A 25,607-nucleotide genomic window follows, 5' to 3' on the forward strand; every position below is an offset into this window, starting at 1 on the left:
AGAGTCTCCAAGCAGAAGGGCACGGGGCTGGGGGAGGGAGCGTGGTGCTTGGGTGCCGAGAACCCTCAGGTGGGTTGTGCAGGCCCGTCTCCCCCCGAGAGACGGGCGGTGGGGAGCCCCGGTTTGCAGCTGGGAGCTGCTCTCTGAGGGAGCCGTGGCTACTGGAGGCCTCCCTAGCCGAGAGAAAGCCGGCACGTGAGCATCTTCTCCCTGAGGCGGGCTCTAGGAGGAAAATGCTGAAAGTGGGCTCAGTTCACTTGCAAAAGAAATATCGGTGCCCACACAGGTGGGTGAACCTCCTAGAGAACGTGGGGAGGGCAGGACAGGTGTCAGCCCGGAGCTCCCCATACCTGGGCCGTTCCGCCCCAAGCTCACATCTTCCCTGGGCACTGGGAGTCCATTTAAGGAGGGAGAAGAGGAAACATGAATTGAGCAGCTGCTACACTGCACTAGGTACTTATACTCTGTGAGGTAGGTGTGGGTCTCTCCCGCTGACAGAGGAGGAAACTGAGGCTCAGAGAGGGTTAGACCCTTGTCCAAAGTCACCCAACTGGGGAGGAGAAAATTCACTGCTTGCCAGATACTCTACTGGGCCCCCACTGCTAGGAGCAGACCAGGGAGCTGGGTGTGGCTCTACCCATTCCGCAGGTGCGAACACTGAGTCCAAGAGAGGATAAATGACCCCAGAGTGCACAGTGAACCCCAGAGCACCTGGTCTTCAGCCACAACACTGGATTGAGGTGACAGAGGGGGACGGGCTATAGTGCCAGATTTGGGGACAGGTCCAGCCCTGCCTCTACCACTTCCAAGCTGTGTGCTCTTAGGCAAGTGACTTCACCTCTCTGAGCCCGGTTACTGCTCCTGAAAACCAGATGTGATAAAAATCCCTTTGCTCAGAGGACCATTAGGAGGATTAAGGAAGCGAAGGCTCTGGGCAGAGCCCCCAGCAAGAATGCATGATCCCCCATCTTCCCATTTGGAGATCATTCCTCCACAGTTGACAACTGGGTCATAAAAAATAAATGTGCCTCAGGTCAAAGCCTGGAAGGTAAAAGCCAGAAGCAAACTGCTGGGAGGCAAAGATGATTATTATTATCACTGCTGCTGGGCACTTAAAAAAAAAAAATCAGGCTAGGTTGCAGAAAAATAAATTACAGAGAAGAAAATAATATGAAAGCTTTGTGATTTCAAATGTGTCCCGGTGCCCTGACAGATCTCAAATGAGGTCCATTTAAAAGCTGAAAGTGGAAGGCAGTAAGGGCACAGGGCAGGGACCAGGAGCTGGGACTGACAGTCAGTGAGCGGAGGCAGCCACCGGGGGGCGGCCAGCACCATCCCTCAGGGCTCAGTGCTTCCGGCCCAGGGCCCTGCTCCAGCTGATGGCCCCGGGCCTCATCCTGGGCTCTGCAGCCACGCTCCACCTTCCCCTTTGCCTCAGGCGCTCAGTGGAGCAGGAATGCTGGCCTCATTGCCCCTGTCCGACCTCACTCAGTGCACCAACAGACCAGCTCATGCTCACCTCCTCCAGGCAGCCTTCCTTGATACACCTCTACCCCTCCCAGCCTGGCCTCAGCTGACACACACCTCTGATTCCAGCACTTGTCATTCTGGCTTCGAAGGATCTGCTTCAAAGATGTGGCCGTGGCGGCTCCCACCCGCCTCCAAAACTCTGTGCCAGTGCCTGGGACGCGATGAGATCAATAAATATCCACTGATGAGTCAATGTCAACGAGCTGCTGGTTAGTGTCCCTGAATCAGAGCCATTGACGCTGAGGTAGACTTTATCCACCCACTGCGCCAGGCCCATGGTGCTACTAATCCCATGCTCCAGGACCCCAGAGCCAGGCCGGCTGAGGAAGGAGACCCCCAAACTCTCGAATTCCCTTCTCCCGGCTCCTCTGGGATTCCCAGCAACCACCCCAGCTCCCAGGATGCAGGCAATGGATCCAAAGAGAGACACGAGATCCCCAAAGCCCCAGCAAATGCCTTTGACGACACAGCGGGATAAATTAAAGTGCAATTAATATAGTTCTGCCTACCACGGCCGCAAAATTGAGAAAATTGAAAAGATGAGATTTTAGCCAAGTGGTGGTGAGTGGGGCCTGCTCGTTCGCTTATTCACTCAACAAACGTTCATTGCTGTGTGCCCGGCTCAGTGCTAGGCCTTGTAAAATACACAAGCAGTGAAGAGAACACAGAACCTTAGGATGGTGGGGAGACAGACAATAAGCAAGCAAACATTGTGAAACAGGATGAGAGATTGTTATCAACGAGATCACACACACACACACACACACACACACACACACGCACACACAGGCATTAACAGGAGGTCTCTCCCTGGACAAGGGGCTGGGAAGCGGGGGATAGTAATACAGGTACAGAGGCCCAGGATGGATGCACAAAGATATTTATCATCTCATTATTAAGAACTACAAAAAGGGTTTAGAACCTTTTCAGTAAATGGACAACATTAGGGAAATGGCGCGGGGAATCCTGACTCCCGTCTGAATGTCCGTCTGGTCATTAAATATATTGTTTGTGAAAGTTTTCGTGACGTCTAGTCTGTTATGAACTGTATAAAATACTCATAGAAAAAGTGCTGAGAGCAGATCTGTAAACATGTTACCAATGGATGTCTCAAGATGGCGAAGTTACGGACGCCTGTGTTTTGGTTTGTGTGAGTGTATGTGATTTCATTTTGGTTTTGTCTGTATGCTTTTTTTCTGGTTTTTTCCACAGGAAGTATGCATTAATGAATTTTTAAAAAATAAATTATATATATTTTATATATATAGTATATTGCTGTGTATGTATATAGCGTGTATATATATTTTTAAAGTAATCTCTACACCCAGCGTGGGGCTCAAACTCATGACCCCGAGATCAAGAGTCACATGCTCCACCAACTGAGCCATGGAGGTGCCCCTGAAAATAAATATTAAGAATATAAACTAGAGGATAGAGTAAAGACTAATGAGACAAAAGTCCCATGCTGTCATACAAGGTAATAATGAATCATTATCATAATCATGATAATAAGAGCTGAGTGTCCAAGCACTTGGTGGGTTTCATTTCATTTAACTTGGGGGCAAGGGGGGGGGCTATTAGCATCCCAGTTTTACCTTTGAGGAAACCGAGGCCCAGGCAAATGAAGTCACCCTGCTTAAGGCCTCCCATCTGGTACTGGAATTTGAACCTGGATTTGTCAGACTCCAGGACCCATTTCTTAACCACCGTCATCAGTGAATTCTCAGGGAACAATGAAAGCCACGGTTACAGATGAAGTCAGAGCAGAACTGATCCAAGTCAGCAGGACTGGCTAGGAGGAGGAGGAAGGCTCAGCCAGGGATGAACTGGGCCGTAGAATTGCCAGACGAAATGCAGGACATATAGTTCAATTTGAATCTCTGATAAATGATGGGTAACGTTTTAGTATATTTCCCTGCAATGTCTGGTAGAGCAGGAATGCTGGCCTCACTGCCCCTGTCCAACTTCACTGTCTGGCTCACCTCCTCCAGGCAGCCTTCTCTGATATGACTCCAACCCTCCATGCCTCCCCATGCAATATTTGGGGCATAATTATACTTAAAAAATTATTCCATGTTTATCTGAAATTCAAATTTAACCAGTCATCCTGTGGGGTATTTTTTTTTTAGTTTTACTGAGTTATAATTGACAGATAAAAATTGTATATTTTGGGTGTACAACAATGTGATGATTTGATCTAGGTACACGTTCTGAAATGACTGCCACAATGTAGTTAATTAAGACATCTGTCACTTCACATAGTTACTATTTTTTGTTGTGTGGTGAGAACACTTAAGATCCACTCTCCTAAGAAATTGGACGTATGCGATAAACACAATTATGAACTATAGTCACCATGCTGTACATTAGATCCCTTACAAGATGAAGTTCTGGGCATCCTGTATGTTTGTGTGCTCAATCTGGGAACTTGGGGAGCTTGTATTTAGCAACTCCCATTCTTGGGGGTATTTCCAGACCACCACATGCCCTTACTGAGACAGTACTGGGACCACCCAGCCCCAGAAAACTACCCCAGGCTGGGATCAAAGAGCAGTGAGCTTTCAGACTTTATTTTTGTTCTTAGAACACTGAGGAAAGTTTCCCTGGATACCTGCCAAATAGCAGAGAGAGAACAAAGGAACACCCTACCAGTTCCCTGCAAATCAACTGGTCTCAAGAAAACACCCCCCAGAAACACACACACAAAAAGAAATCTACTTCAAAAGCCTGCCTGACACGGATTCCCGCTGTGACCCATTCCTGTGTGCAGACTGTTAACAAAAAGTCAGGCTGGGGAAAGCTCACAAGGAACAGGCTGGGGCTCTTCTCCTCAAAAACAATCCTCTCACACACTCAAATGGATACAGTTGGCCAGACTTCATTAACACCAACGGGAAAGCCCAGTGCTTGGGATAGTCTCTCATCCTGTGAGGTCACGGTCAAAGTCAGGGGTCCAGTCATAGGGAGAAAGGGTCTGGAAGAAAACCATATTGTGGATGCCTGCCAGCGAAATGGGGTGTTGGAAGAAGAGTGGATTAGCCCCCAGAATTTAAAGATAGAGAAGCTGCATCATCTTACTCCTACTGCAAAAATCAGCTCCATGTCAGTGGTCCTTGGTGGTAGTGGGGGGTGGTCCCTGAACCAGCAGCTGCAGGAGCATCACCTGGGGACTTGGGAGGAATACAGATTCTCAGGCCCTGCCCCAGACCTGCTGAATCCTTAACTCTGTGGAGAGTACCCAGCAGTGTGTGTGTGTGTGTGTGTGTGTGTGTGTGTGTGTGTGTGTGTGTAGACAGCTTCATTAACATGTAATTGACAAAGGATAAACTACTCATCTTTAAAAGGTATAATCTGATACGCATGGAACTATAACCACAATAAAGATGGTGAACATATCCATCACCCCCCCCAAAAGTTCCCTTTTATCATCCTTTCTCCCCTCCTCCTGCCCCCATCCAATGCCCAGGCAACCACTGCCCTATTTTCTGTCACTGCTGGTCGGTCTGCAATTTGTAGAGTTTCACATACATGGGATCATACAGTTATTCTCTCTTTCATCGGAGATTTTTCTTTTCTTTTTTTTTTAAAAAGATTTTATCCACTTATTCGTGAGAGCGAGGGAGCACAAGCAGCGGGGAGGGGCAGGCAGAGGGAGAAGCAGGCTCCCCGCTGAGCAGGGAGCCTGATGTGGGACTTGATCCTAGGACCCCGGGATCATGATGCTTAACCTACTGAGCCACCCAGGTGCCCCTCACCGGAGATTTTTCACTCAGCATAATTATTTTGAGAGCCAGCATGTTCTCAGATATGCCAGTTGCTCATTCATTTTTATGGCTGACTCATCTACTATCTTCATCGACACCCAGCAGCCCCTCACTGGTTATTAGGCATTGCTAGGTTTGGGCTGCTACAAATAAAACTGCCAAGAACTCTCGCGTCAAAACCTTCGTCTGGACACGCACTTTTATTTTCCTGCATAAATACCTAGGAGTAGACTAGTGCATCGTGCAGAAAGTGTAGGTTTCGCTTTTTTAGGAGACTGTTTGCCTAAACAGTGATACTTTTTACAGTCCCGCCAACAATGTGGGAGAGTACCAGCTGCCCCAAATTCTCACCAGCGCTTGGTATGATCAATCTTTTAAAACGCACACATTCTCATGATTGTGCAGCAGTAGCGTATCGTGGTTTTAGTTTGAATTCCTTTAACGACTAGTAATGTAGAGCCTAATTCCATGGGCGTATCAATCATCCGTGTGTCTTCTTTGGCAAAATGTACGTTGAAATCTTTTGCCCATCTTTAATCAGGTTGTATCTATGTGTTTAGACAGTCATCTCTCATATTCTGGATTCAAATACTGTATCAGCTATGTGATTTCAAAATATTTATTCCCAGTTCGTGGCTTGTATTTTCATATTAACTGTACCTTTCAAAGAGCAGAAGTTCTTAATTTTGATGAAATACAGTTTATCTATTTGTCTTCTTATGGACTGTGTATTTGGTGGCATATTTAAGAAACCTTTACCCGAAACAAAGCTAGAGAAATTTTCCCCTTGTTTTCTTCCAGAAACTGTATGGCTTTAAGTTTTACATTTGGCCCTACAATCCATTCTTTGTTCACTTCTGTGTTTGGTGTGAGGTTGTGGATTGAAATCCATTTTTGACATGAGGATTCCCCATTATTCCAGCACTATTTATTTCCCAGATCGTATCTTTGTTAAAAAGACTTTGGCGTGGAAATTATCTAACCTCCCCTATGTGGTGAACTCCTATTCGTTCCTCAAAACCCCATCAAATGTCCCTTCTCTGACTGAGACCAAGTAGCTCTTTCAACTACCCTCTGGTGCCCACAGCATCTTGGGCAACATCTGGCATATTCGTATCTCACACGACTGCATTAATACGTGCATCCATCTCTCTGGGTAGAGTAAAAATTCATGAACAGAGACCATAATCCCAGCACTTGGCACAAGCTTGGCACAGGAGCTGGTGGATGTAGTAGGGTGGGGGGCGACTCAGAAAAAAATTGTTAAGATATAAACAAATGAATAAAAGAATAAACAAACAAGTCAACACCTTACTTTTTTTTAAACAAGTGACCACCATCTCTCCAGGTCCTACTCACAGAGCACATTTTCCAGGAAGCAGGCTCTGACTGCCCCTACCCATGTGAGTCACCAATAATATCTACTAAGAGTACCTGATTGATGGATCTAGGCCAAGCCCCGTGCTCCGCACTTCATGCACATCATTTCATTTACTCCTCACCCCGACCCGATGAGACAGATACTACCATTCGCATTATTTGACCGAAGAGGAGACAAGTGTTCAGAGAGGTTGGAACATGTATTTAATAAGTGTCAAAGCCAGGCTTTGAGCCCAGAGCCCGCATGCTTACCTCTCCATATACCGCCTTCTGGTCCCCCTTATATGTACAAGTCAGTTACCCTACCAGCCCAGGCCCCCCCACGACCCGTCCTTGCCAACTATGTACCCCACTGGCAGAGGAGAAGAGTCACACAGGGAGCCCCTCCATCACGCTCCCATCCTGGCCGTGGGGACATAGACATCCGCACACCCCCCGGAAGGACCCTTCCTTACCTTAGGCCATACACCCATGCCGAAGGAGCTGCTGTCTGCCATCTGGTGCAGGTATAGCTCCGTCCTGGAAGCAGAGAAGAGACTGGAAGTCAGGGAGGGGCTGCCCACACCAGAGGCCTGGCAGAGCACGTGGTCCTCATGGCAGAGGGCTCCCCGCCATGGCCCGGATGACCCCAGCGCCTGCCCCAGGCCCTAGTCCCCTTTCTGGAATATTCTGCACTCCCTGCCCTTCCGTGACCCTTCCTAAATGCCAGGAAACCCTGGCACGAAGAATCACTACATACACCCAGGGGAGCGGGTGTTACTCCAGGCCCTCTGCGCGAACGTGCTCCACGGTCATATCTGAACAGCCGACCTGAATGAGTCCTTGCCGTCTGCTTAGTTCTGTCACTCACCTGAGATCCAGGTCCAACCCCGCTAGCATCTGGGAGAAAACCTTGAAATTGCCTTCCCCTTCTGGCTGCCGGGCCACGCGGCTCTTCTCCAAAAGCATCGTCTGCAACGGGAACAGACGGGACATGATCAGCCCCCGGGGTACACCTGCTGGCGGCCCCGTTGGGGCGCCCCTCTGCCCCAATGCACTCTTGGGGGCAACAGCTCAGGTCCGCACTCCATCGGACACCTCCGTATAGAACCTTCACCGTCCTTTATCCCACTGATTCAGAGCCCGTCCAGGGACTCAACTACTGCAATAGACTCTTTCCGATGAAAGCATCCAAAAGTAATAATAATTAAACGGAGCCAATCTCCAACATATTCGTATTTAACAGAAGCTTACTAACCTGACCCAAGTGGTGATTAATGGGGGAATGGCAGGGCCAGGACAGAAAAGGGACTTATTTGTCACTGATGAGTTTTCTTTGAGTCTGGATATTATCCCAGCTCGGTGTACAAACCACCCTTCTAATAAACTAATCCTATTTTCTGCTCAAACAGCATGTTTGAGGTGGGAAGGGGAGAGAGACACGGGTGATCATGGAGATAGGAACAAACAGGCCATGTGTTGGTTACACGCAGCGGGGCCGCAGAAGGCTGGCGAGCGTCTCTTTAATTTCAGCTTACACTTTTAAGACCCAGCTAATGAGAGGCTGAGTTACATATTTACCCATGAATATTTCATCCCCGCGACATTCGGAGGTGCAGACAGGCCGGTGATGCTCCGGGGTGCTGAGCGAGGTGGGGAGGAGCTGGGGGCCACAACCATTGAGATATATTCCAGGGTCCCAGGTGGAGGCGTGGCCTCTGCTGGGTGGGACTGGGGACACTGCAGCCCCAAGGGCCTTCCGCTCCCGTCCGCCCAGAGCACCCACCTGCAGCTGAGCGGCCGTGACTCGCCCCGTGGCATTGAAGTCCAGTGACATCACCATGGTGACCCGGGTGGCATTGCAGCTGTGGCCCGTGGACACGGAACCAAAAGCCCGGAGGATGGTGAAGGTAGCTCGGATCTTCTCCACTGTTGGAGGCATGAGGCAGGGCATCACCCATGACCCAGGAGCTGCCACCCCCACCTCTCACAGGATGACCTTCCCCACTGGAGGCTGCACCGGTCCAGGCCCATCTGGCCCCAAGCCCCAGCAGGCTCTCCACCACCTCCCCAGCTCAGCACTAAACTACACGCATTTCACTGCTGCCCCGCTGTGTCCTGCAAGCAGGATACAGGGGCAGCAAGACTGAGTCAAGAAGGGGAGACACACGGGGCCAGGACAGATACAGTCCGATGACAGGGGCCTTCTGAGCCTGATGCAGGAGTGCAGGGCCTGAACATTCTCAGACTTGCTCTGGGGGAGCTCACGGGGTAGCAGCAGTCTTGAAAAGCCCTGCAGTCTCTCCACAACTAGTTATTGGGCACCTACTATGCGCTAGGCACTGTGCAGGCACCTGGATACAGCCTATCCTGACTCCCACCCTCCAACGCACGCACTCACAGCAGAACTACATTTTGAGAGTGCCAAGACTGGTGCCTCTCCCCATTTTATCCCCAGCCCCTACTATGGGCCAGGTGAAGAGCCACCGATGGCTAAACTTTGGGATAACCCCAGTAGGCAGTAGCACACACAGTACTTAAGGGGATTTGAATATGGGCTCTGCCTCGGCTTAGTTACCTAATTAGGGGCAAATCGGCCTCTCTATGCCTCTGATACCTCATCTGAAGATGGGGATAATAATAGTACCTACATCATGCAGTTGTCACGCAGCCTAAAAGATTTTAATAATATGAAGTGTTTAGAACATGCTCCAAAGGTGGTGTGGCTAGTATTATAATTGTGACGACTCGAAAAGCAACATGGCCTGGGCCGTGACTTCTCAGCGGAGAGGATATTGCCCCCAAGAGGGCAAAAGCTGACTCTTGCAGGTGGGGAGAATTTTACTTTCTAACGTATAAAGCACAGATAAGCAAACACTGCACGAAGAGGTCATGGTATATCTGTGGCATTAACATTTCTTGGTAGGGGAGGATTGGGGGAAAAAATGTCTAAAAAGTCTCCTTAGGGGTGCAACAATGAAAGAAACATCGAGAACACGGGCCCAAGAGCTATAGCTCTGGAGCCAGAATGTCTGGGTTTGACTCTCAGCTCTAGGATGTATTAGCTGTGTGGCCTTGGGCAAGATAGTTAACCTCTCTGAGTCTTAATGGCCTCACCTATAATATTTGAAGAATAATATCTACCTCATAAAGCTGCTTTAAATAATAAATAAGTTAATATACTTGGAAGAGGACCGGGCACGTAAGTCCACAGCAAATGTTTACTACGGTTATTATTAATATTATAAAAATTATTATTATTATTAATTGGTACTCTCTCTTTAAAACCTAGCAGAAACATCGTTTCCTCAAGGAAACCCCCACTCCCCTCTCCTCTGGGCTCCCCCCACCTCTCTCCTAACCAGCTCTGCCAGCACTTTGTGCAGAGCATTCAAGTTTGGAACATATATGAAATTCGGTTTCCCTTCCGGCTGTCAACTCCTCATGAGCATAGTCCCTGCCCTTCTGTCTTTACTTATTGGGTCCTCTGTACAGTTGAGCAGGTTGTGCACTGTACAAGGACACCTTTTCTAAGGGGCACGTCATTTACATCATACAATCATAGGTTTGTATATTTATTAGGATGATTTCCCAGCACATGGCAGGCAAGCTTTTGGTTCTAACAATGTCAGTGTATGATGATTGTTCTGCAGATAGCTGTGAATGTCTTGAGGAAGGAGTACCTTTTTCTAATTTGCACAGGGGTGTCCAATGGACCACAGGTGGCCCTCCCCAGAAGCAAACATGGCGCTCAGTGAATGCTAGCTGAATGGACATAAGGAGGAGCAACCCAGTGCCCCCTCCAACTCTCCCCACCCTCCCCAACAACCCACCCCAACACATGTCATCTGGAGACCACTGTACCTGAGACCCTGCCATCCACACTGCCCGCCATTGCCACCAGGTGCTCTAGGACCTGCTCGCAGCAGGTGGTCTTCCCAGCACCACTGCGGCCCAGGGCCATGATGCTCTGGTCTCTCCGTTGGCTCAGTAGTGCCCAGTATGCCCGATGTGCCAGGGAGCCAAGGTGGGCTGGCAAGCCATGCCGGCGGCCCCCGGGCACCTGCAAGAAGATATCCTACACATCAGTCTTCCCACCCCAGCCAGTGCCCAGGGAGCACTCCAAGACAGTGCCCCACCCCAGCCTCAAACCCAGACCCATATCCCTGCCTGTCATCCTACCCCAGCCTTGTCAGAGGAGTCTTGAATTTTACTGGCAAAAGCCCAGCCTTGGGGTCTAATCTTGCCCCTGACCCACTATGAGTCCTTCAGCAGCCTTTGAGCCTGCTCCGAGTCTGGGTCTCCTCTCTAGCTCCCCGGAGGCTTGTGTTAGCTCATTATTGGCTAGTACTTGCCCAGAATGAGGCAGCTGGATAAAATGGCAAGATTGATTACTGATGTCTGCCACGGAAACAGAATGAGGCATGGGGTAGCTGGTGGTATGTATGCCATGTATTTGTCATAACAGTTTTAGGTAATACCTGAGGTCCTCCACTCCATTCAGCCATCCATTCGGCCATTCATTTACTCCTCATTAAAAAATATATAAAAAAAATATATATATGGAGTGTCGACTATGTGGCAGGCACTGTTCCAGGCACTGGGGGGGGGGGGGGGGGGCACAGCGCTACGCAAAATGGGTAAAGAAAATCTATATACCTATTAGAATGCCTTTAAAAAAAAGCTTAACAATTTTTTTAACACCCACTACCAAGTTCTGGTGAAGATACAGAGCGACTGGAAGTCTCATACGATGCCGGTAGGAAGGTTAAAATGATACAGTCACTCTGGGAAAGAGTGAGATGTACGCTCATCATCCAACCCGGCAATCTCATCCTTAAGTATTTACCCAAGAGAAACGGCCATATAAGTTCACCAAAAACCCTCAATGGCACCAGTTTTATTGGATATATATTTGAAGTCACTGGAAACTAGAAACAACCCAAGTGCCTTTGAACGAGGGAATGGAGGTAAGCTGCCATTGAGGTTTGACCACTGAAAGTCCCCTGTCCTGGAAAACCCCTCCATCCTGGGGAAACTGGGACAACTGGTCGCCCGGTGAGCGGATAGGCCAGGGCACGCACACAGTACAAGAACCACGGGCCACATGGCTGAACGTGAAATGCATCGTGGGAAGTAGAAGAAGCCAATTCAAAGGTGATGGGCTGCACCATTCCAATTATATGACTTTTCAGAAAAGGCCCAACTCTAGGGACCAAAAAAAACCCAAAAAACAAAAAACACAACCCAGATCAGTGGCAGCCAAGGGGCAGGACATGGGAGTGGAGGGGGACGATACAGGGTCCAGAGAACTAGGAACTGTCCTGTAATTGATGGCAGAGTTGGTCACACAACCATCTGCGTGTGTTGGAAACTTCCAGGACTATAGGCTGGAAAGGCTGAATTGAACCGTATGTAAATTATACCTTAATAAATCTGACTTAAAACAAAACAGCCCTGCCCTGTGGAGCTTGCTTTCTGCTGGGAAGAGACAGATGATAAACAAAACAAAGAATTAAACTAGATCTCATGGGAGACATTTTAAAGCCATGAGCCTGAATGAGATCACCCAGGAAGTGGGCGTTTAAGGAGGAGGAGACAAGAGGTGTGGGGACAGGCACGGGGCACCTGGCCTTGGGGAGGTCAGGGAGACCAGCGGGTGAAGGAGGCTGAGGAGGAGGGCCAGCGGACAGAAGGAAAACCAGGACAGGGGAGTCCTGGGGCTCGGGAAGGGAGCGTCTGCAGGAAGGGGGGGGCTTGGCCACGCCAAATGCTGCTGGGGGCCAAGTAAGGGGAAACCAGAGACTTGAGCATCTGGCAATGGGTTTGGGCAGCAGGGAAGCCACTGGTGACCTTGACAGAAGTCTGCTTAGCGTGGCCTTTGGGTGGAAGGCAAGAGGCCGATGGGAGGCAGAGTGGTCAGTGGAAAGGCACCAAAATGGGCAGGGCAGCGGGCCCGGCTGGAGGAGGTCATCCGAAGCCTGGCCTGACATGTAGGCGACCCCGGGGCCCAGCGAGACCCCATCTGCCCTCTCCACTGCCTTAGCAGGACCAGGGGCGCAAACCCCAGTATGGCGGCTCTTCCCCTCGCCTGGACCTTTGGCCCCCAATCCTCTGTTGGCCTTCCCTGCCCAAGACACCCAAACGCAATAATGAGTCCCCGTCCTGACACAAAACACAGGGCTCAACAGGATCCCCAAAGCTGGCAAAGGTGGGACACGCCCCCGCACTGGCTGGACATGGCCTTCGCGCATGCAGCGGGCAGAGGGCCCTGGGGTCTGAGCCCCGAAGCCACCTCGCATTCGGGGAACGCTGAAGTTCAAGGGACAGGCTATCCCACCTGTCAGCCCCCTCGGGGGCGGGAGGGGCGCTGGAAGGGCAGAGGGAGGATCCTCCCAATCCAGGCCCCCATGTACACACACAGGTGCACGCATGCTCACGTGCCTCGCATGGTGCTCACGGGCACACTTGCCCAACAATGGTAGAGGCCACCGTTACACGGAGCTGAACCCGTCCACACTGCGCACATTCACACCCATGCTCACACCCACGCACCCCTGCACCCACCCCCAGGCACACACTCAGCTCCCAGCCGCCCCCAGTGAGAAAGGCCCCCCCAGCCCCACCCCAGGCTCCACCAAGCCCATCTGCAAGGTGGCCCCAGGCCCAGACTCACCGCAGGTCTGTGCTCCCACCTGGTGGCCATTTGAGGAACCGGCCGTGACTCAGCCAAAGTGGAGAAGGGGGTTTCGGGTTGGGGTTTGGGAAGCGGGACCGTTGAGCGGGGCCCGCTCCCATCCCAGGGTTACAGGATTCTGGGGCATCACCTGACTCAAACTCCTCCTTACAGAGCATGTTCCTATGCCTACACTTTCAGGCTCTGCAAAGGATGCTTCAGTCCAGCATGGTCAGCAAGAATCTGGCTCACTGTAGGGCCTGTACGAAATCTCCCAGGGGCTTCTAAGGAGCAAGCGGAACCACACAGCTTCTTGGAAGGCTCGGAGGCCTGGGGTTGTACTAGCAGGAGCACAGGCCTCACAGCAAGGGAGGTGAGAGTACACAGGTACACAGACAACAGGGCTGGGCGGGGGCGGGGCTGGGGAGCACCTGACGGGTGCGGTGGTGTGTCCTAGAGAAGAGGAGTCTTGGAGGGAGGTTCAGAGCCATCGGCCCTTTTTTTAATGGACTTTAGCATCATTTGCGGGCTATGGATAGATTTGTCCCATGGTACACCAGGGGGCAAGATGCAGCTTTTCATCCCCAATTAACAGATGAGAACAACGAGGCCAAAGAGAGGTCGTGATCTTTCCAAGTCACCCCGGGGTGGGGGGCATTAGTGGCTGTGCTAGAGGCTTGCACCTTCCCCAACTGTCAAGTCCTCATCACAGCGCCCAGGTGAGACCTCCAGCAGGTGTCCTGCCTGCACTTCATCCCGTTTCCACCTACCCTCCACCCAGCAGCTGAGGGGAGTCTTTGATAACCCGCGGTATCTCACGTCTCTGCTGAAGACCCCCAGAAGCTGGCATCACACTCAGGGCAAAAGCCGGAATCCTTATGACTTCGTGTAAGACCTGCTGTGACCCAGTCCCCCGCTGGTCCCCGCCTCCCCACTGTCTCCCCCACACTCAGCCGCTCTACCCACTGTTGTCTTTGCTAGTCTAGCCTGTCTTCCCCCTCGAGAATGGAAGCCCCACAAGGGCAGGCTTCTTTGTCTTCTTCCCTGCTCTTTTCCCCCACGCCCGGCATCAGAGACCCTCCCTCAGTATCTCAATCAGCCTGTGGGACCAGGAGGGGATCGGGCTCAGGTGGCTCGGGTGTGGCTGCAGGCATCGCCACAAGGGGGCGCTGAGAACTCGCCTTTGCTGAGACTGTCTTGCCAAAACCCGGCCATTTCTACACCTTGCAGGATAAAAAAAACCAAGTAAAAGCAGAATCGAGGCTTCTGGTTCCTGATTTATGTGGATGTCTAGGACTCTTGAATGTGCAGCGTGGAGTTCGGAGCACAGAAAGGCTGGCGGCCTGGGTCTCACCCCTTGCGGAATTTGAGGGCCGACCCCGCAGATTGCATCTGCCACAGGCAGCTGGTAAAGGTCCTGTCTTTGCAGGTGTGCGTGAGCATTAGCGGAGACACTAGGTAGGTGCTTGAAGCAGTGCCTGGCACGGAGCTGATATTTGTTCGGTATTTTCTGTCGTCATTACAGTCTCTAACGCCCCCGTTGTTTCCAGCCGTGACCCATCGTTCCCCTCTACGGAGCGGGGCTCAGGCGGTCCTCGATGACCACGATGCCCACAGTGCCCCGGATCTTCTATCTGGCAGGATGCTACTCACAGATGGGTTTGCAGGGGGCTTCTGGCTGCCCTGCTCTCCCCTGAGATGCAGAGGGGACCCCACCCCACCCTGCCCGTCAGGCACCTGTCCCTGGCCCTGTCCCCATGACCCCGCTCACCTTGCCTGCGGAGGGCGCTGGGGGCCCTGGGGGCTGGAGGACAATCAGGTCTGGCCCCTTGAAGGTGTGGGGCAGCTGTGCCCGGTAGCGGCGTAGAAGCGTGTTCAGGACACTTGACTCGTTGACACTGACCAGGGAGGCCAGGTCCTCAGCCTGGTCCAGCTCAGGGGGGTTAGCCTGTGAAGCATCACACAAAGTGTCCTCTGGGCCTCCATACCACCACCCCCAGCCCTACACGCGCACGCACACACACAGAGCCCCCGTGACCCCGTCCCTGGAGAGCTGTTTGCCTCAGACCAGGACAGAGCGCGAAGACTCTGGTGAGAGAGAGAAACAGAACCCTACAAATGAAATAAGGACACCCCTGCTCCTTTGCCCTCCGTACATCCTGAGAGCCACCTGTCTCTTCCCGCTGGTCCTCCCTCCTGCACTCACTGCCCTGGGAGGGGAGATGCTCCGGAGAGACACAGCAAGATTCGGAGAGGTTCCTGTGTCTCAGAGACCACAGGAAGGGTGGTGGTCCAGAGTGAGCAAGTGTGCATGCCTGTTGCCCCCTCTCCGGGTCTTACCAGGGAGCCCTGCAGGTGTTCTGTGACACTCAAGAATGAAGGCCAGTGGCCGAACAGCCCTGTTTCTCTGATAGCCCATCATGCATTGATCCCTTGGAAATATGCCCAAACTCTTCCAGAAGCAAGGGGTGATTGCAGCTTCTCCTTGGGGCATCCATTCTAAAAGGCTTCCTACTATTCTTTCCAGCTTCAAAGAGTTTTCTGGACCTGATGCTATGCGGTTTGGGTCAAGCTCAGGCTCCTCATGGGTCAGCCTTTTTTTTAAGGACAGGGGCTCACTACAAACTCTGAACACCAGCAGGAGTAGAGGGCCTGGGGCGGGCAGAAGGTAGAGAAGGAGGAATGATGAATGAGACCCACAAGGAGCTCCTGGAAGAAACACCTTGATTAGTATGCTGTGAGAGGTGGAAAAGGATCAGGACAGGACCATTTTTCCCATCATTAGACTCTAAACCTCAAGAAGATTCATGTGTACTACAAAAATTATGCAAAACACAATTGGGCTTATCAACCAAAAGAAAAGTTAATACCCCAAGTAATCGGCCATTGAAACCTAAGCTATAGCTAATGGCAAGCTGCAAATTTGGCTCTGAGTTCCCTGGCAGCCAGGGTGAAAAGGGAAACATGCTCTGTAGCATGATTTGCAATGTCCATAAAATGAAAAGCCAGCACTTCCTTGGATCAAGCAGAACTCCCAGTTCTGACACACGTCTGTTCATGTGTCCCACGAAGAGAACACTGGGATAGAGCAAAGCCCCCTGACAATATACCACCAGCAGAGCAATGAGATCAGGGATGGTCTTCCTTACAACTCCCTCCAGTATGTGCAGTCAGGTACAAGGACCTCTCTTGCAGGGGTGGGGAAAGAAGGCGCGGAGCAGGTGGGGAGGGGGACAGAGGGCTCACCCTATGAACATGCTCCTCATCCACCTCGGTGATGGTTTTGTCAGCATCGATGCAAAGTCGTACCCTTCCTGCCGGCAGGTCAGCTGTCCCCTCATCTGGCTTCAGCACAGTTGCTGGTGACAGCCCAGAGAGAGAGAGAGGGAGAAAGAGAAAAGACAGGCTCTAAGCGAGCAGCCAGACCAGGGAGCTTAAAGAGGGATCCTGGTTCGGGTCAGAAAGGGGCAGCACTGTGTCTCCCCTTGGGGGGCCTACTCACATGGAGGGTTCTGAATTGTGACCCCGAAATCTTTGAGGACAGGAGCTGGGTCTGACTCACCTTGGGCTTTAATCATCAGGCCCAGTGCCAGGCACAGGGCAGGCACCCTGATGTTTGGGTGCACTGACCCATCTCATATCTAGACCTGGGATGGCAGATAATGCTACACCAGCTGCCACTTCCCATTCCAGGGTCGGTGGCAGACATCACTAATCAATCACTCTTCCTAGCTGCGTTCTGATGGGGACTCATAATTGCTTCTCAGTAGAGGGTGGTCCCAACTAATTGACAGAAGTGGACTCGTGAGATGAAATCTATTTGCCCATTTGCACTACGCTTCATTTTCTTGAAGAACACTCGAGCCCACCAATGCTCCGTGCATTCATGAACTTCGTTAGTTACCAAGGCGTAAATGCCTTTGGAAACAGTCCCCAGTAGACCAGCTGCCATGGGTCAAATGATTCTCAACTCTTCCCAGTCCAAAAGCCACAGACTCCCACCCTAGACTCGGCTGCTCCTTGCCCCTCACCTTCCCCCTGCCCAAAACTGTGATCTGGCAAATACGACTAGCAGCGGAGGGGGCGCGAGAGGAAAATACTTAGACCCTCCCCTACTTAGGTGCTAACACCCTTAATTACCAAGAGTGAATCCATCCTTCTGAACCAGCCAGACTTTCTCTGCCTCGTACCATCTGTCCTCAGGAGCCTGAAAGCAAAGATCACATAAATCAGACCAAGAGGACCCAGCCCCACCCCAGCCCCACCCCCACCCCACCCTGAGTCAGCAGCGAACCCTTTACATGGGAGCTTCTCACAGTGCGATCCGGGACCACTGAAATCAGAATTTCCCCAAGGGAGAGCAAGGAGGGGGGGGCTTATTTACATGCAGATGCCTTGGCCCCACCCCTGACCTTTCGAATGAAGGCTCCAAGGTGGGGCCCGGGAATCTGCATTTTGAGCAATCTAGTTATGCAAGTTTGAGAACTAGCACGTGACAGGGTGAGTAAGCTGAACCATGAGAGGACATCTCCCATTATTGGGACCTCCCTCATGCTGTGGAGAATCTTAACCCGGGACAGGGGCAGTGGGGGCCTCCAGACCCCAGCATATCGAGGAGGAAGTGCTATGCCCTCTTCTCGAGCTGGCCATCCCTCTCCGATTCCCTGTCCATCTCTATCCTGCCTTATTCACCCCCAGGGGCAAGTCTGTCCCATCCCTCCCTCTCTGGAGGGTCCCTCTTGCCCTACCCCACTCCCGGGGCTGCAGCCCCTCACCTGATCCGAGTCTTCGCTCTTTCCTCCTTTGCTCCCCTCCGGCAGGGCTGGCCCCTCTTCACTCTCCTTCCGAGTCTGAGACCTTTCTGCCTGGCCCTCCAGAGCAGGTGGTCTGCGTCCTTCCAGCTCCGTCTCCGGGGCCTCGGCTCCATCATCTGCTCCTGCGCAGGGCTCCCCAGCTTTCTGCCCTCTGCTGTCTGGCCAGCCCTCCTTCCCAGCAGCTGCTGGGGTCTCCCTGCGTGCACCCACCTCCTCGGGGCCTTTACGGCCCTTCTCTGTCTTCCCCCCAGCTTTACCTGCCTCCACGGACTCACCCTGAGGTGGCCCTTCCTTGCCTACCTTAGCCTGGGGCTCACCTGCCTTCCCAGGCACATTCTGAGGCTTCCCTGCTTTCTCTACCTGTCCGGGAACTTCTCCCACCTTCCCGGGCTTCCCCTGCCCTTTGCTCACCTTCTCCGCCTTGATCTGCGGGCCCTCTGACTTCTCTGCCTTACTTGGGAGCATACCTTCTTTGTCCTTCTTACTCTGGGGACCGTCCCACTTGCTCCTTCTGCCCAGGGAGCCTCCCCACTTTCTCACTTGGATTTGGGCCCCAGCCCACTTCCCTTCACCTGCATCCTTGGAGAGATTCCCCTTTGCCATCGTGTTTGGGGGGTCCCCTTCCCCCTTCTCTGCTGTCTCCTGCCACCCCCCTTCGCCTGGCCCCTCTCTACCCTGGAGCTCACCCCCTTTCAGCCCTTTGGTCTGGGGGGCCCTGCCCCCTTTCCCCCCTGCACCTTGTTTTGTCGGTAGCACCATTCCTGGGTCCGCAACACCCTCAGTCTGAGTCTTCTCAGCCTTTGGGGCTGTGTCCTTAGTGCCGGCCTGAGGGCCACGAGGAGTCCCTGGAGTCCCGCCCTTTTTTTCCCCTCCAGGGTCTGTGGCTGGGGGTGGGGTTTTGCAGGCAGGGGCATCATGGGCCTGGGTCCTCTGCTCCAGCTTGGCTGAGTCTGGGTCCAGCTTGGCTACCATCAGCAACACGTCACCCCGTCTCACACCTCTCTTGAAGGGCAGGGGTTTTTTGGCTGGTGTCCCACTAGGGCCCGATTCCTGGGGCTTCTCGCCATTGATGCTGGTCATCAGCACGGGGTCTGTGGGGCCGGCCCCCTCGCTCTTCTTGCCCGGAATGTTTGAGTTCTGCGGAGAGCTTGACTGGTTGCCTTGGCAAATTTGCTGATTTCCAGATTTGGTGTCACTGTTGGACTTGCTCTTGGGTTGGCTAGTGGAAATTTCTGGGGTCTAGGAGAGAGGCCACAACCACACTTAGCTGCTTGCTGACCAGCCGGCTTTGCCATTCGGTCACTCACTCACTCACTCACTCATTCCTTTGTCCACCCAGCCATTCATCCATCCAAAGACCTTCAAGCACTAATATCTGACAGGCACTGGGCCAGGCAGCGAGCCGAGCCCCAACACCCTGGACCTTGGCCTGGCGTCTCAAGACCAAGTGACAAGAGTGGAAGGAGAGTAGACTTTGGAGCCCAACAGACCCAAATTCAGCTCCTCACTCTGCCATTCGTTAGCTGTGTGGCTTTAGGTAAATTACTTCCCCTCTCTGAGCCTGTTTCCTTATCAGTAAAATGAGGATCATCATGGCCCACCTCAAAGGGCGAGCATTATGATTCATGACAATATAGGAAACTGAGCCCAGCACAGAGTAGGTCCTCCCGCCCCGATTAGAGAAAGAACCCCAGGGGGCAGGTCTGCCCTGATGCCTGGCTTCACCGCCTGCCTGAGTCTGGGTTCTGCCATCAGGGACCATACTGACCCTGGCCTCCCACACACCTGGACCTGGGGGTCTGGGGTTCTCACCCTCCTCTTGCACCCAAAGCCCCAGGACCATGTTGGTTCCACCCTGCATGGCTTCACCCCTGTGTCTCCCTTCCCAAGCCCGGCTCCACACTCACCTGGGCTGTTGTCATAGTCTGGACTGCTGTCCCTTCGATTTGCTGCCAACTATTTTAAACCCGCTCAAAAGATTTTGGCAGCAGCCCCTAGCCTACAGGAAAATGATTCCATACCATCCTCTGCCATCCAAAGCCCTCAACAAGGAGTCACCACCCTCCATTTGGTCTTATTGTCCCTGCTTGTCCCCATGCTTGAGCCACATGGGGGCATCTCCTACCACACCTGACAGTTCTCTGCTTCCGTGCTTCTGTTCCCGTTAGCTTGCTGCCTGGAATGCTCCTCCTGCCTTCACCAGCCCATGCTCCACTCATCTTTCCACACCCAGCTCAAATGCCATCCCCTCCGCAAATCTCCGCCTGCAGACCTCAGTCAGAACCTGTCTCATGCACCCCGGAGGCCCCGGGGCACCGTCTGCAGCGATGATCACAGTCTGTATCCCATTCGAGCTTCGATATGTGTTTCTGTCCCGTTTCAGGTGGTGGATGCCTCAAGGACACGGTCTCTATCTACAGCTTTGTAATGATGATGGTGATGATGATAGTCATAATAGCCACCACACACAGATCCCTTTTGCAAAGGGCCCTACATCGCCATCATATCCTACTTAACCCCAGTAAGGACCCAGTGAGGTAGGTTCTGAATGGCCCTCCCACCATTCTACAGATAAAGAAGGGAACACAGGATATCAGGTGGCCCAAGAGACAAAGTCAGGATGTACAGTCAGGCAGACGTCTGTGGCGCTAAGCTCAGTGCCCTTAACTGATGCATATTAACAGCCTTACTTGTCCCTAGGACTCACCAGAATCTCCTGGGAGCTTTACAAAAGTACTGATGCTCTGGTCCCAGTCCCAGAGAGTTGGAGGGAGTTGATCTGGGTTGTGGCGCCCTCACCAGGTGATTCCCCTGTGTAGCCAGGACTCAGAACGCCAGCTCCAGGGCCCACGGCTTAGTGGCTCAGTCTGACCAGGAGCCAAGCAGGACCTAGCCTTGGAAAGGGGCTTGGCTGCACTTGGCAAACATCACCACTGTCTGTACCATTTTTGAAAAGTGAGTCAGTGCCTTATTTTTAACCAAACCACCATAGCAGAGATAGTAACATGGATCTGAGCCAAACAAGATAACCCAACTCTACCCTCCCTCCCTCCCACCCATGGACTCTCCTCCTTTGGATTTTCTTAGTCACCAAAGCCCCAGTCTGCTCTGCGGCCTTCTTGGTAGACGGGGGAGGAGTTACCTCTAGAATCACTGAGGCCAAGAGGCAATTCCCACACGTCCCTTTTACAGATGAGCACACCAAGGCCTGGACCACACAGAGTGATGGGGCCTGGAACCCAGCTCTCCTGACATTTGATATGGGCCCCTTTCTGCCCCAGGGTTGTCCCAGCCTCTCCCTGTCTCACCGGCTGCCTGGTCTTTGGAAAACCAAGTCACCTCTCTGAGCCTTGTTTTAACTCCCTGCAAACTGGTGACAGAGTCTAATGGCTCCTTGCAAGGATTACACGAAGACCTTGTGCTGGGTTAAGGAGAGAATCCAGTTATTTACCGATTGGGACAAGAAAATTAAATTGGCAAGAACCAGCCAGGGCTCACTGCCTCGCAGAAACATGTCCCGAGGCTGCCATGCTCCTGCCCCAGGAACATCTTGGCCCATGGTCCAGACACCTGTTGTGGTCTGAGGCCTGTCCATCCTGTGGCTTGGCTTTGAGTCTCTGCCTAGGCCCTGGGGTGACAGTTTGTCCCCATCCTATGCTCAGCTCTGCTCCTTAACTTGTGCCCCGTGACACTGGCGTGGTCTGCAGCTTTGTGGAACACTTTGCTGGCCAGGCCTCTGTGGCCACATCAGCCACCTTGCTCCCCAGACTGGCCCTTCCCGAGGCGGCTCACCAGAGCAGAGAACACACAGACACTTGCCCTGCCTCAGCCTCTATCTGGCCTCATTGACCTTGAGCAAGTTGCTTTGACCTCTCTAAACCTCAGTCTCTGCCTCTGAGAAGTGGGTATAATCCCATCTACCCCATGGCTGCAGAGGAGCTCAAGGGAGCCTGTGAGCAGCAAAGTGGACCTCGTCTAGTAATAAAGAGCACACGCTCACATAGCATCATGACCTAACCACAGCCTATGGAGGTTGACTTTGGCCCCCACTTACGCCCGGCTCCGGCAGGGGTGGGGACACAGCCCATCCTCCCCATAATCCTCCCCCAGAAGACTTGGCCAGGATGTTTCTACAGTTGCTGCCGTTATGCAGTGAAACCATTGTAACTGGACAGGGGCGGGCCCGTGGGGGACCGGACAGGCAAACAACAGCTGAAGGGCAGTGGGAGGCAGAGCCTGGCTGGTCACCAGGCCCAAGCCAACTCCAGGCCCTGGGGTCCACCAGATCGCTCAGCCCAATCACTGCAGTATTTTCTCCACCGCAAGGGGGCGCTGGAGAGACACAAGGAGGTGCCCTGTCTGTCTAACAGTGCTAACACCCAAGCCCACCTGCCTGGTGTCCAGCCTCATCATCTTGCCCGGGGTTCCCTGGCTAAGGACCTGGGGGAAAGGACGGAGGCAGCACTGGCCGCCATCAGGGATAAATTTGCAAGTCCTTAAAGCACAGGGGCTGTATCTTGTCCAACGACTTCAATCCCGCGGCACTATTCAGAATAATTAGGGGATTTAGCGGACACCGACCCATCAAAAATGATGCCAACTGGAGCCGGGTACTGAGGTCCCTACTTGTGCCAAGCATTAACCCTTTAATTATTGGCATGTGGCCATTCTGAGGGACTCAGGGGAGGGGCAGCTGGAGGGCGCTGGGGGGGCCTGGGGTCACACCTGTTTGCCCCCTGGTATGGAGAGGTTTTGATATTTTAACAACCAATATACCTATCACCAACAACTGAACATAACCAGTCACTCAATATCTTTTCCATGTAAAGTAAGCCAACTCCACATCCTTAGCTAACATCTAGGTTCCTTTTTCTGCAAAAGTAGGGGTAAAAAGATCCCCATAATTGCACATCAGCTGATATCCTTCATTCATTCATTAAACAAACATTTGCTGAGCACTCACTCTGGGCCAAGTTCTACAGGAGGTGTTCCAAATATTTAACTATGCCAACCACAATTAAGGCAGACACAGAGGGTGCTGTGGGAGTCGGAGGACGGAAGGCAATGGCAGAGCTTTTCAGACATGTACTATTTGGGCTGGGTTTTGAAGGAGGCATAGGAGTTTGGTAGATCAGCTGAAGAAAGGACATTCCTCCAAGCCAGGAGAGCAGGAGAAAAGGCAAGATGGTGACTGACTCAGGGGGTTCATAGGACAGGACGGTAGGTGTTGACTGGCACCCAGTCCCCTTCCTGGAGGGCCACTTACCTCTTGTTCTGGAGAGGCGAGCACTGCCTCTTTCTTCAGCCTTGCTTCCTTGGACTCTTTCTCGGTCTCCCGGACCAGTTGCTTAATGAAGCCCCCTGGGATGACAGAGAAAAGGGGAGGGGGCGAAGATGGTGGAGGGCTCTTGTCCTCCTCCCGAATCTGTTTTTTGCAGAAGCAAAGAAAGAGAAAGCTCAGTGAGTGAACCAGTGGGAGAAAGCGGACCTTTGAAAAGTTTGCAGTGGAGCCTGGGAGGAGGCCGAGGAGGACATACATGACCAAGCACATGTATGAGAGGCCGCGGCAAAGCAGATGAGGTTGGGCGGGGCTCTGGGACACCGTGAGGCAGCACATGGAAATGGAATGCCTGAGCCGCAGAGGCCGACCTGTCAACGTGATTTCTGCCTGGAACGAATTTCCTCATAATGTGAGTTTGGCCCCTCGGTTCCCTTCCTTGGCATGGAACAGACTCTGGGAGGACCTGGTCCGTAAGGAGCTTTTCCAAAAGGGGATGGACCCCAGGGAACCATGAACATTCTCTGCCTCAGCTTGCAGTTAAAATAACAGATTAGTCAGTTACTCACCTATGGCATGCCAGGAACATGGGAGGGTAAGGAATGGTTTATATAAAAGTCCAACCCTCTGGCAACAGCCTACTCCGCTGACCCAGGCCTGTGGCTTCTTGATGGTCCTTAAACAAGGATCCGGGCAGCCAGGGGCTCCCCCCACTGGATCCTAAAGCTGGCAGGCTGGAATCTGGCATTTTACACTAGAAACATGGCCTCAACCCAAGCTGGCTGGAGTTGGCGTGTAGCTGAGACTCCTGCATGGACCACAACGACCTAGGGATTGAGGCAATGGGACCTGCTCTTGCTAATGGGCTGTATCTTTAACCAGCATCACTGTGACCACCCCTGAGGGGGAAAAAAAAAATCTGCAGGGCTTTCTACGGCAGAGCCACACGCTGGTTAAAATAAGCTCCTTATCAAGGTCCTCATGTGTGGCTGGCAAAGACTTGATCTCTGCAGCCCAGCTGATAGAAGGGGAATCCAAAGGAGATAGGAGAGACCAGGAGACAAAGCAGAGGCCAGGGGTTAAGGCTGGTTGATGCAGACCTCTATCCAGGGAGAGAGAAGCAGGGAGCATGCGAGGCTGGGCTCCCGTGGACCCCACGCCTCTCCCTCTCGACGGGGACTGAAAGCCATGTCATAAGACAGAATGAAGCTTAAGGCCCACTCAGCAGGTGTCAGCCTCTTATTCCTGCAGCATTATTCACAACACTACACCCAGATCAGCCCGGGAGAACAAAGGCAACCAGGAGGGAGCCAGAGAGAACTTCTCAACCACCCACCCCTCAGCCTCCCGTGCATCAAATCACACACGAGGGTGGGATGTGCGGTGAAGGAGACAGGAGGCATCAGAGAAAGAGACGGCCCTTCGTGGTATCTTGTGAGAAAATACAAAAGGGGAAAAGAATAACTGGGAAGAAGGGCCCGTTTCCAGTTCTCCATGGTGACAGAAGGCAGGAGCCACGGAAACACATCCTCAAGGCAGAAGTCTGGCAGCCAACAGCTCTGTCTCTGCCCCACCGCCCACACAAGCCCAGTGCTCATGGGAGTGGCCATGACGATCCGGACAGGACAGCTGGTCTACCCTCATTCCCCCGCCGCCTACTGAGGAACCGGAAGAGACCCGGCAGTCATGAGAGGAGTTCAAGGGGCTCATGAACTGGGTTGGAGAGGCTGTGGCTAGCCAGAGCTGGCTGAGAGGGCATGGAGGGGGTGCCTGGACACGTCACAGGGAGGCACTGGATGCCAGACTCCTCGCCTAAAGCGGGAGGGGACAGCCTGGGCCACCCATGCTCTGACTTGTCCTCTGACTTGGCGGTCGGCCCCAGGGCTGTAGCCTGAGCCCTGAACGTTACTTTCCTTCTGCTCCCACAGGGCGAGGCGTGATGAGATGGCCATGCTGAGGCGGTGTCAGGACTGAGATGGGATGACACAGAGTTCTCTGCTGGACAGCACGAAATGTGGCTTTATGGATGCACACAGCACACGAGACGGACAGATGGAGACATGGGTGGGGCGGGGGAGAGAAGAGAGATACAGGTTAGCTCTTGGACACAGCCCTCCTCCCACCCACCCTCCACCAGCGCCACAGACCAAGGTCACACGGCTAGGCACAGCCCACGGGGAGGACCC

The 25,607-nt window shown here is 52.8% G+C and overlaps 1 protein-coding gene across 1 annotated transcript in view; it reads right to left on the minus strand.

Annotated features, from left to right (window-relative positions):
* MYO18B (myosin XVIIIB) overlaps positions 1–25,373 on the minus strand; it is a 239,894-nt gene extending 214,521 nt beyond the window's left edge. The window contains exons 1-10 of the mRNA XM_021703505.2: positions 25,326–25,373; positions 23,410–23,568; positions 18,105–19,382; positions 17,470–17,536; positions 16,576–16,688; positions 15,101–15,277; positions 10,518–10,716; positions 8,440–8,582; positions 7,525–7,625; positions 7,130–7,193 (exon numbers count right to left, since the gene is read on the minus strand). Of these exons, the coding sequence (XP_021559180.2) occupies positions 7,130–7,193; positions 7,525–7,625; positions 8,440–8,582; positions 10,518–10,716; positions 15,101–15,277; positions 16,576–16,688; positions 17,470–17,536; positions 18,105–19,382; positions 23,410–23,568; positions 25,326–25,373 (2,349 nt within the window). The remainder of the gene's footprint in view (positions 1–7,129; positions 7,194–7,524; positions 7,626–8,439; positions 8,583–10,517; positions 10,717–15,100; positions 15,278–16,575; positions 16,689–17,469; positions 17,537–18,104; positions 19,383–23,409; positions 23,569–25,325) is intronic.
* Positions 25,374–25,607: the final 234 nt, after the last annotated feature.

Source organism: Neomonachus schauinslandi, chromosome 14 (genome assembly GCF_002201575.2).
Source record: "Neomonachus schauinslandi chromosome 14, ASM220157v2, whole genome shotgun sequence".
Classification (NCBI taxonomy): Eukaryota; Metazoa; Chordata; class Mammalia; order Carnivora; family Phocidae; genus Neomonachus; species Neomonachus schauinslandi.